Below are 12,018 nucleotides of genomic sequence, written 5' to 3'. Positions count from 1 at the left end.
TGTAAAATGGCTAATCCGTTCCAAGCCCTCCAAAAACACCCCAGTAAATTATATTTCCAGGCCTACAACACATGTTCTAGGGTTACGACGCCGATCCGACGGAAGAAATATGACTCCAAAAAGGCAAAATACTGTACATACTTGAGTAATATTCAACTGCATGTAATGTTCAACCCCATTTTTACTGCATATATTAGGACTTTACCATATGTCCCTTAGCAATAAGCCTAGCCTATGTTAGCGGTTGCTACTGTAGCCTAGTCTATGATTCTGACATCTAAACTTAAGAAGCTAAAAGCTTAGAATATGCCAATAAAATGTATAAATAATCAGTATGTACTCATTTCAAATAATTATTAATTAATCATTAACTATAATACACACACACACACACACACACACACACACAAAAAAAACTTCCAATCGATTGTCTACATTCAGCTCTTACGAGTACCGAACGAACGCCAAGCAATCACTTTTCCTAGGACACAGTAAGCCATAAATTTTCATTAGTATCTCTCTTCAACTAAAGAAACTACCAAACAGTATAATAACCATTCATTTCTATTCTTTATTCTATCTTTACCTAATGGAGATACCGAGTTACTGACAGCTATAATGAAACACATACGCAACGTGATATTAAAACAGAAGAAGAATTCTAAAAAATACGTATTTCTTGGCTTCAATGATAGCAGTCTGATTTATTTTATATTTTATGATATCTAATTCACAATTTTTTATTAAATGTATTGCATGTACTCATTTCAAATAATTATTAAGTAACCATTAACTATAGTAAAAAAAAAAAAAAAAAAAAAAAACAAAAAAAAAAAAAAAAAAAAAAAAAAAGCTTTCAAACTTCTGTTTACATCCAGCACTTACGAGTATCGAACGATCACCAAGCAATCACTTTTCCTAGTACACAGTAAGCCATAAATTTTCATTCTCTCTCTTCAACTACTGAAACTACCAAACAGTATAATAACCATTCATTTCTATTCTTTATTCTATCTTTACCTAATTTTTTTTTTATTAAATGTATTGCATGAATAAGTTTTTCAACTTACAGCATCCTTTTACCAATAGAATACTTAAAGCACAAGGGGTAGTTGCTGACCAATAGGAGAGCAGGATCTTAAGGGGTGGTCCGGGCGAATCTCGGGACTTTACAGCAACAACCTTTCGTATCTTGAAAACTTTTTGTATGTAGAGCTGTAAAATTTTTCGTATTTGCTTTCGTATCTCGAGTTTTTCGTAAGTTGAGCCTTTCGTATGTCAAGGTACTACTGTACTTATAGCCAGCGCAAATAAATATAGTGAGCCCTCAATACCATTTAATCTGTGAATGATTGATTAAGCATGAGAAAATCAAGCAGGAAACAGAAAAGGTTCAATTATTTTTACTAAAACAAGAGAAAATATGAGTGAGACTTTGGTAGAAAACAGCATATCCATGAAAAGTAGTGATATTTACAATTTGTTTAATATATTAAAGTTTAGTTAGCAGAAACTATTAGCAGCTATATTTTTTAAAAGAATTCTAACCTGATTTTTATTTTTGTGACAAAAATAACCACACAGCACACTCTTAAACAACACAAAAGTTTCAAAAGTTTCTGAAGTAATCAAAGGTAAAAAAAAAAAACGTATAATACATACGTACTAAAACTATACTTACGAGTCACATCAGTGCTGGAGTAATTTTCATTTACTGGCAAACCAGGTGCCAAATCTCTTCCCTGTAGGAAGACAGTAATATAGTTGTGTAAAAAAAAAAAAAAAAAAAAAAAAAAAAAAAAAAAAATGAAAATGACAACAATACTATTTAAAAATTTATTCAAAACCAAGGAGCAGCATGATTTACTTGTACTATGAGTTATAAAAAGTTTAACTTGGAAAAATCTGCAAAATGAATTACAGTTTACTGATATCATATCCATGAGTCACAAGACAATTACTTGAACAATCATGAAAGAAAACTACAGTAACTAATTTCACATATGCAGTTTTCATTACATAATGACATAGTACAACCATACACAAACATAAAGCAGCAAACCCTTATTAATGAAGTTTGCATGCCTAAAATGTGAAAAAATTCTGAAGAATAAAATCGACATAAACTATATCACTGTTAAGGGTTTAAAGAATTTGAATGCTGTACTGTAAAATCTCGTGTCAACTTCCATGAGAAGGGTAAGCCCTTTTCTTATTTGCCAAACTTTCACATCTACAAACCAGACGTACAGACCAGATGCGTGTTCTAATGCAGGGGTTGGGAGTTGGGGTTTCAGAGCTTCAAGCACAAGAGACTTTTTCTTAATACATAATCAACCTTTTATTTTGCTTATGCTTTACTGCTACCAGGGGAGAGGTGAATGCTCTTGAGCTGTTCTGCTGTTATTCTACAACAACAAAAATGATATTGTTATTGTACAATAAAGTTTCATACATACTTACCTGGCAGATATATACGATTAAATGGCCCACCCAGCCTCCCCTCAGGAGACAGGTGGAAGAGAAAATCTGGTTCTAGAACGGTAATGGTTCCTATTCCTGCCACCCAGCGGCAGGCCGGTAGATCACCTGACCTACCTGTAGCATGTGCCGTGAAATTTGAATTTCTGTCGGGGACGACGGAGTCTATAGCTAAGTATATATCTGCCAGGTAAGTATGTATGAAACTTTATTGTACAATAACAATATCATTTTCATACATTCAACTTCCCTGTCAGATATATACTTAGCTGATTGGCACCTTTGGCGGAGGGTAAGAGACAGCTAATTACTGATTAGACAGGTAAACAACATACGTTGTAGGTAATAAAATTAACAATACCCTGGTTCCTACCTGTTTTGGCGGAAGATTTAATAGCTACTGCTTAGAGGTCTGCTTCGCCTCAAGAGCCTCAGCGAGGGTGTGACCTATGGCTGAGAGCTCTTGTGAGGACTGTCGATGGGGTCTTATCCACTTACTCGACAGAACCTGATGGCAATTGTCACTGGGGTCCTATCCACTTACACGACAATATACCTATGCCTAATGGCATAACACAAAGGAGTACAACACTGATCCCGATCACCCGATCCTAACCGTCGATTAGTACTTACGATTGAAAGGAGTTATCCCCAACCACCTTTCAAACAACCTTAAAAACTCAACACCAAACTATTTCGAAATCAAAACTATACAAAATATAAAGACAAAATTAAGGATCAGTCTTATCTCCTTTACCCAGCACTGTATTCGCTAATACATACGGACCCAGAGAGAAGCATTTCTCGTATGTTACCCTTACATCCTTTAAGTAATGGGAGGCAAACACAGAGTTGCACCTCCAATACGTGGCTGCTAAGATGTTTTTCATCGACATGTTCTTATTGAATGATAACGATGTAGCAACTGCATGTACCTCGTGCGCTTTAACTCTTAATGTCGTAAATGAATCACTTTTACACTTCATGTGCGCTTCAGTTATTACATTTCTTCTTCCGCAGGTAAAATTTCAATGCTTTAACGGGACATAATGATATTTCAATTTCATTTCCCACCAATTAAGAAAGCCGTTTTACTTCAAAGCTTCTGGGCCAAGGTCTTGAGGGATTTTCATTTTTCGCTAAAAACAAAGGTCTGAAAGATACCACTGCAGTCTCTCCCTTAAAGCCCACTCTCGAGTCTAGAGCTTGCAATTCGCTTACTCTGTTTGCAGTAGCGAGAGCTATCAGAAAAATACACTTTCTTGTAATGTCTCTGGAGGATGCTTTATCAGGAGGCTCGAACTTCTCTGATGTGAGGTATCTGAGAACCACATCTAGGTTCCAACTAGGGGTAAGTGAAGTCCTTGATTTAGTCGTCTCAAATGATCGAATCAAATCATGAAGGTCTTTGTTATTCTCTATGTTCAGGCCCCTGTTCCTGAACACAGCAGATAACATGCTCTTTTAACCCTTTATAGTGGACACTGCTAATTGAGATTCTTCCCGCAAATATAGAAGGGAATCAGCAATTTCGGTCACATAGGTATCGGAGGAGGACAGCTTCTTCACCTTGCACCATCTACGGAAAACTTCCCACTTCGATTGGTATATCCGCACGGTAGAGGATCTTCTTGCTCTCGCAATTGCTTTCGCAGCTTTGCGAGAAAAGCCTCTCGCTCTGACCAATCTTTCGATGGTCAAAAGGCAGTCAGGGCGAGAGCGTGGATGTTTTTGTGATACCTCTTGAAGTGGGGTTGTTTGAGCAGATCTGTCCTTTTGGGAAGAGATCTGGGGAAGTCCACCGTCCATTCCTGTACCTCTGTGAACCATTCTCGAGCGGGCCAATAGGGAGCGATTAACGTCATCCTCATTCCTTCCGAGGACACGAACTTCCTTATCACTTCCCCCAGTATCTTGAATGGGGGAAAAGCATATGCGTCTATGCCCGTCCAATTCATGAGCATGGCATTGACTGACAGGGCTCTGGGATCCTCCCCCAACGAGCAGAAGTTCTCCATCCTTCTGGAGAGGAACGTTGCAAACAGGTCTACTTGAGGCTTCCCCCAAAGAGACCATAGTTGCTGGCAGACTTCTGAATGAAGGGTCCATTCTGTTGGAAGGACCTGGTTCTTCCTGCTCAATCTGTCTGTCCTTATATTTCTCCCTCCTTGAACAAATCTCGTCAGGAGCACTATCTTTCGTTCCTCCGTCCAGACCAATAGATCCCTTGCCAACTCGTAAAGGGAGAAAGAGTGTCCCCCCTCCTGCTTTCTTATATATGCCAGAGCCGTGGTGTTGTCCGAGTTGACCTGGACCACCACGCCTCTGACTTCGTCCTCGAAATGTCTCGGAGCCAAATGAATGGCTATGAGCTCTTTTGCATTTATATGCCAGGTCGTCTGTTCTTTCGTCCAGCTGCCTGACACTTCCTTCGTCCCTAGTGTTGCTCCCCATCCCGTTTCCGAGGCGTCAGAGAACAACACTAGGTGAGGGTTCTGCAGAGACAAGGACACTCCCTCGTTCTTTTTTAGAGGTTCTAACCACCATCATAAGTGGTTCTTGATGTTTTCCTCTATGGGAAAGGAATCTGTCAGTTCTCCTGCCTTTCTGTTCCAACTTCTCCTTAGGTGGAACTGCAAGGGTCTCATGTGCAACCTCCCCAGAGAAACTAACTGCTCTAGCGACGAAAGGGTGCCCAGAAGACTGAGCCATTCCCTCGCTGAGCTTCGTTCTTTCTCTAGGAAGGCTGAGATCTTTTCCAATCCTCTCGTAATTCTTTCTTGGGATGGATATGCTCGAAAACCCCGAGAATCCATCCGAATCCCCAGATAGACAATGTCCTGGCTGGGGATCGTCTGAGACTTCCCAAGGTTCATGAGCAATCCGAGAGATCTGACTAGTTCCAGAGTTATCTCCAAGTCCTCCAAACACTGTTGTCTTGACTGAGCTCTTACGAGCCAGTCGTCCAAGTAAAGCGATATTCTCACCCCCTTCAGATGTAGCCATCTTGCTACGTTCCTCATCAACGCCGTAAACACCTGAGGAGCTGTCGAGAGGCCGAAGCACAAAGCCCTGAATTGATAAATCCTTCCCTGCACCATGAATCGATATTTTCTCGATGAAGGATGCAGGGGGACGTGAAAGTAAGCGTCCTGAAGGTCGAGGGAGACCATCCAATCTCCTGGACGCGGAGCAGCAAGGATCAAGTTGGAAGTCTCCATGGAGAACTTTGTCTTCTCCACGAAGCGGTTCAATGCACCCACGTCCAGGACCGGCCTCCACCCTCCCGAGGCTTTTAGCACTAAGAAGAGGCGATTGTAAAAGCCCCGGGAGTGAGGATCCTGTACTGTCTCGATGGCCTCCTTCTCCAACATTTGCTGTACTAACCCGAACAGGGCACCTCTTTTTACAGGATCTTTGTACCTCGCTGACAGCTCCCTCGGTGTCGTCGTCAATGGAGGTCTGTCCCTGAAGGGGATGAGGTATCCTTTCTTGAGGACTTCTAGGGACCAAGAATCTGCTTTCCTCGAGGCCCATGCTTCTGAAAATTTCAGAAGCCTGGCCCCTACTGGTGCTTGGAGGACTGGAATATCATTTTGGATTCTTCCTCGGGACTCTAACGGAAGACCTTCCTCTTTTTTTCCCCTCCTCTCTTCCTAGGGGCTCGGCTTGAAGAGCTCCCTCGAAAGGGCTGTTGGGCACTTCTTGGCTCCCTCTTCGTGACAGGAACGGCTGGTCTTGGCTTCTTTGCCGATTGCACAAGCAAATCTTGTGTTGCCTTCTCAGTAAGAGTGTGGGAAATACCCCTCACTAATTGAGAAGGAAACAACTGTTTAGACAGAGGGGCGTATAAGAGAGCCGCCCTCTGGACTGGAGAGACTGCTTTAGTTAAGAATGAACTAAAGACAGCCCTCTTCTTCAGTATTCCTGCCCCGAAAAGGGATGCCACTTCCGCAGATCCATCTTGCACTGCCTTGTCCATGCAGGCGAGCACACTATGCAGGACTACTGGTTCCAAGAAATCAGGGTCTTGAGTCTTCTTGGCCAAAGCCCCAAGGGACCAGTCTAGGAAGTTAAAAACTTCCAAGACATGGAATACTCCCTTGAGGAGATGGTCCATTTCCGACATGGTCCAGTTCGTTTTGGCTGATGGAAGAGAGTGTCTTCTTGCCGAGTCCACCAAGGTTGAGAGGTCCGCTTCAGCAGAGGAGGGAAGAGTAAGTCCATTGATTTGCCCGTGTTGTATCAAATCCCTCTTCTTCCCGATAGTCTGGAAGGGGGACAGGTAAACACAGTCTTCCCCGCCTCCTCCCTGGTTTTAAGCCAATTTCCGAAAGACTGCAAAGCCCTCTTCATTGAGATGGTAGGCTGCATCTTCAAAAAAAGAGGAAGACTTTGCAGTCTTCGTACTCGAAAATAAAGACCGAGGAGAAGGAGGGGCAGCAGGGCTCAGAGACTCCCCGAATTCTTTCAATAAGAGGGCTGTCAAGGTCTTATAGTCCGAAAGACCTGCCCCCTTATTTTCTTCCGAGTCCGAGACATCTTCTATGTCATGAGGAGTGATATTTGGAGAAGAGTGCGCAACCGGAGGGGGACTCCTCTCTAGGAAAGGTGAAGGGCTCCTAGCAACACCAACTCCAACCTGACAAGGGCTACAGCCGCCTGTGCAACATCTTGAGTCCCTGCCAGGTGAAGGCCGATATTGCCCTTTGCCTTTAGTTACACTAAGACCCTCCTGACAAGGGCGACGGCCGCCTGTGCGACAACTCCCGTCCCTATCAGGAGAAGGCCTCGAATGTCTTTCAACTTTCGCAGAATCAGGCCTATCCTGACAGGGGCTACGGCCGCCTGTGCGACATCTAGAGACCCTGTCAGGCGAAAACTGATCCTGCGAAAATTCCCAAAGAGGAGCCTCTCGGTCCGCCTCTAACTCCATTCCCGATGAAGCTCCTGATTCATAGCGCCTGAAGCCTGGCTCCTGTAGCTTCGTTGGGGCCTTGCACCTGGTTGACACTTGATGGCTGGTAGGTGCTTCAGGCGCCAGGCGCCTGAAATGAGGCTCAGGCGCCAGGCGCCTGGAAGGAGGCTCAGGCGCCAGGCACTTGGAAGGAGGCTCTGGTGCTTTACGCCTAGCATCAGGCGCTTTGCGCCTCGTTTCAGGCGCCTCAGGCGCTTTGCGCCTTGTTTCAGGCGCCTAAGGCGCTTTTCATCAAAATCCTCTCGCCTAGTAGGCGCTTTGCGCCTGACAGGAGCCTGCGCCTGACAGGAACCTGGCGCCTGGCTGGCGCCTGACAGGAGCCTGGCTCCTGACTGGCGCCAGACTCCTGGCAGGCGCCTCGTCCGAGCTCTCAGAGACTTCCATAGGACGGGATCTTTTTACTGGAAGGAATCTATCCTTTCTTCTGGGAGGATCCTTCTTCAAAACTCCTACTAAGGAAGATATCTGCTTTTGCATCTGTTCCAAGATCTTCGTAGCTGCGTCTTCTCTTTCCAATTCCGATGTAGGAGAAGGAGCATCTGTTGAAAATACCTCCTTTCTCTTCTTTTCCGGAGGATATTCTTCTGGGCTGGAGTCGAAAACTGGCGACCTCCAAGGTCTCTTAGAAGGTCTCGACAGTCTGTCCGAACTCCATCCTTTCTTTGAAGAAGAATCGGACGAAGAAAAGAACTGTTTTAGGATGTCTTTCCAATGACTATCCTTGGCAGTCTGGGACGCAACTACAGAATCTGCTGAGGGGACGCCTGACCGGTGGGGATTCTCTGAAACCTCCCTGCGGCTTTCAACATTCCTTCTCCTCTGGGCTTGGGAGCTTGGAAGAGGTCTAGACCTGGGAGTGAGACAGAGCCGATCAGACGCACCCTCCACTTCACTGGGAACACTTTCACTATGCTTACCTTCCAAATCCTTTAACTTACGCTCCATCTCCAAAAGTGAAGCTTTCAGATTTGCAATTTCCGATGTTGAACTTGCAGAGTCGGACAATTGAGAAGATAAAGCTGTATGGGAGGAAACTTTTGGATTAGGAGATAGGCAAGCGACTACTAACTGGCTCGTTAGAGACCGACCTACTCAAACTCTTGGAAGAGGCTTTTCTAGCCCTATCCCTTTCCAATTTTCTTAAATAAGAATCAAGTATCTTCCATTCCTCCTCATTTAAATTCTTGCATTCTTCGCATATATTCAATTGTGAGCATTCATTCCCTCTACAATCCTTACAAGTAGTGTGAGGATCTACCGAAGTTCTCGGTAGTCTCACATGACAACTTTCATTCACACACACTCTGAACGAAAACAAAGTATCAGACATTCTGAGAAAAATCCAAATCCAAAATCAAAAACAGTCCACAAAAGCGTATGCCAGGCCAGAGATCCAATACGTCACCAAAATATCAGTCTAGAAGATCAACGGCGATGAAATTCGAAAGTCAAAGTCAGGAGGAACTAGCAAACGATGTTCCCAGCCCCGGCAACAGAGAAAATCTGGTTCTAGAACAGTAATGGTTCCTATTCCTGCCACGCAGCGGCAGGCCGGTAGATCACCTGACCTACCTGTAGTGTGTGCCGCGAAATTTGAATTTCTGTTGGGGACGACGGAGTCTATAGCTAAGTATATATCTGCCAGGGAAGTTGAATGTATGAAACAAAGTTTTTAAAGATCCTCAATGAATATCAAGGAGAACAAATATGTGCATGCCTGGGCTCTTCTGCTGATATTCTACAACAACAAACCAAGTTTTTCTAAGATCCTCACTGAATATCAAGGAGAACGAATATGGGAATGCCTGGAAGACCAAAGGTTAGTACCTTGCTTAGTTGATGAATATTGAAAATATTTCCATTAACTCACACTCATTTTTTTTAATATATTCAGTACCTTATCATTGGTGTTTTCCTTCAGAATCACCCCACAATACAAAATACAAACCTTTAATAATAGAATGTGAGCAAATACAAACAGGGACATGTTATACATGATTTAAATTATGTTTTGGAAATTCACTATACTACTATAATATAGTTGGTGCCCAGACCAGGGATGCCCATGTGAATGAAATCACATCTTGAACATCTATGTACGTATTATATAATTTCCTGCTCTTCAGACCAGGAACATGTTACATAGAAATCATATCCTGGAATACTGAATATAATTTTTTGGTGCCCCGACCAGGAACATGTTACACAATTGAAATTACTTCCTGAAAATTCATTATATAACTGTATTATATTTTGGTATCCAGGTTTCCAAACATATAGCAAGATTAAAATCATAATCTAATTCAAAAGACTTACTTGAATACCAGCTTTGATCAAATGAAGCCATCCTTTGCCAGCCTCAGATCCTGGTGCATCTGGGTCAACCATGATCATAGTGTATCTTTTTGTCTGCGGAATTGAAATTGAAAAAAAATGCATTATAATTCTTGGAATTGAGCATTATAATTCTTAAATACATATTCCCAACATACAAATCTGTTTTACACATTCTCATTACTTAACAAACTAGAACCTTAGTTGCCAGAAATATGCTAGATCAGTGTTATAGGTAAGAGCACAAGACAAAAGAGAAACAAAATAATTTTTCAAGTCTAACTGCAAACAGGAATAGCTGATATAAAACCTACTCTACACTTACCCTGATATACAGACACCACCCTACTTACAAACGAGTTACGTTCTGGTCAACTGTTTGTACGTAGAATGGTTGCAAGTTTGTTACTATACTCCTCATGCCTATCAAAGTACAGTACGTATGATATAAAATCAATACAGTACTGTACATTTTTTCATCCTAAAACACAACAGTACTCTGTACATACAGTACTATATGTACAGAATAAGGGTGTAAAACAAAATCTGAGCTTACAGGTGGCAAAGGGGAGTGGTCCTGGACACATTTTGATTTGCAATCCCATTTGTTTATATCTGAATGTTTGTAAGTTGAATGTTCTTAATTAGGTCGGTGTCTGTATAGTCATGTTGATACAATAAAGGCAACTGGATAAAACTATGTACTGTACAATATATAGCTACAAACTTTATATGAATTCATAGTTATTTATACTAGCATTATATTACTGACAATAAAAAATTTATTTCATAAAATTGGAAAGGCAATTTATCATACTATTACATTGCATACATAGAACTTCTCTTTTCTCAATTTTGTGATTTTTAAAAAAAGTAATAAAATTTTTCATTATACTGCTAACTTCTACTCTTGAAATTGATGTTTTATTTTATTCATGGAGTATTTTATTAAATAGAGCAATCAAATAAAATTTGTGCTAGGGATTTTCACTTAGTGAAAGCCATACATTGATGGTTAAGAAAAATTTTATGAATGTTTAAACCCTGAGGTTTTACAGTTTATGCAGCAGAGACTTGAGCCCTTACAAAGAAAAGAAGAGGATTTCTCAAAATGTGTGATTATAGCATGCCAAAATTCATATGTGGAATGAGTTTGAAAATTGTACTACAAGTAAGGAAGCAATTGAGGAATATACATAGCATCTGGAGTAAAAAGAAAAGACTAATAATAAAGGATGATGATCTTCAGAAATGCCCAGACAATCATCAAAATGGGCACTAAGACCAAGACCTGGACCAAAAAATATCTTCTAGATGAATAACAAATCCCAGAGAAAGTGCCACATAACTAAAATTACTGACTTTACCTCATCATACAATTCATAATCAATTCGGAAGAGAACTTCAAATTTTGATTTCGGATAAAACGTTCCACAATCACTGACGTCTCCCTGCAAAAAATAAAAAATAATATTTTGTTGTTGCCTGTGAATTAATAGCATTATATAATACATCTATTATTCACCTATCCTTTTACAATCTGATGTTTTATCCCACACGAGAATGGTTAAATAGTCCTGTACTGACAATAGATCTTTATGCACCATGGGGAGGTCCTGGCATTCTTCAGTTTCATCTATACAAATTTGTTGTCAGAGAAATACCCTATTCAGTATTTTCTGCTAAAATAGGAAACTTTCAATTTCATATGAGACCTGCAGTATACAATACACATCATCATGAACTAAGAAGACAAAAAGACCCTTCTTATGTAGATTTTTCAATTATAAAAATGATAAAAAATGACTAATTTTTAAAGATTTGTATTATTCATAACCAACAAACCTGAGGTCTTAATATTAGGATAATCTTCCAGCCAGTTGGAAATCCGATAAAATTAATAAAAAAAAAACTTGTGTGATCCAGGAACTATTGGCATCTGTACTTGCTCACAGGGTATTTGGGAGACTGTAGTTCAAAATACTGCAGGAAAATGGTCCATTATGAAATAATTCACAACAGTAAACACTTACACCTGAAAACTTTGAAGTAAAAGTATGGAGTTCACCACAATTCCATGTTAATTTGGCATTACATGTTGCTCCAAGCGCAACACTGATAGCCATGAAAAGAATAGCAATTCTTGGAGCAAAATTTAACATGATTTGTAACATTATCCAGAATCTGCAAAGAAACAAAAAATTTCCAATAAACAATATGGTATA

The 12,018-nt window shown here is 41.0% G+C and overlaps 2 protein-coding genes across 2 annotated transcripts in view; one reads left to right on the top strand and one right to left on the bottom strand.

Moving 5' to 3' along the window:
- LOC135215358 (protein D2-like) overlaps positions 1 to 12,018 on the bottom strand; it is a 340,036-nt gene that overhangs the window by 1,153 nt on the left and 326,865 nt on the right. Inside the window, exons 2-5 of the mRNA XM_064249918.1 lie at positions 11,827 to 11,979; positions 11,161 to 11,244; positions 9,776 to 9,868; positions 1,682 to 1,742 (exon numbers count right to left, since the gene is read on the bottom strand). Of these exons, the coding sequence (XP_064105988.1) occupies positions 1,682 to 1,742; positions 9,776 to 9,868; positions 11,161 to 11,244; positions 11,827 to 11,967 (379 nt within the window). The 5' untranslated portion in view covers positions 11,968 to 11,979. The remainder of the gene's footprint in view (positions 1 to 1,681; positions 1,743 to 9,775; positions 9,869 to 11,160; positions 11,245 to 11,826; positions 11,980 to 12,018) is intronic.
- The window catches only part of LOC135215359 (uncharacterized), a 519,194-nt gene that overhangs the window by 336,680 nt on the left and 170,496 nt on the right, over positions 1 to 12,018 (top strand). The gene's annotated exons all lie outside the window — the stretch shown is intronic.

Source organism: Macrobrachium nipponense, chromosome 5 (genome assembly GCF_015104395.2).
Source record: "Macrobrachium nipponense isolate FS-2020 chromosome 5, ASM1510439v2, whole genome shotgun sequence".
Lineage (NCBI taxonomy): Eukaryota > Metazoa > Arthropoda > Malacostraca > Decapoda > Palaemonidae > Macrobrachium > Macrobrachium nipponense.
Note: the sequence above shows the minus strand (reverse complement) of the source record. Positions and strands in the feature narration are given on the sequence as shown.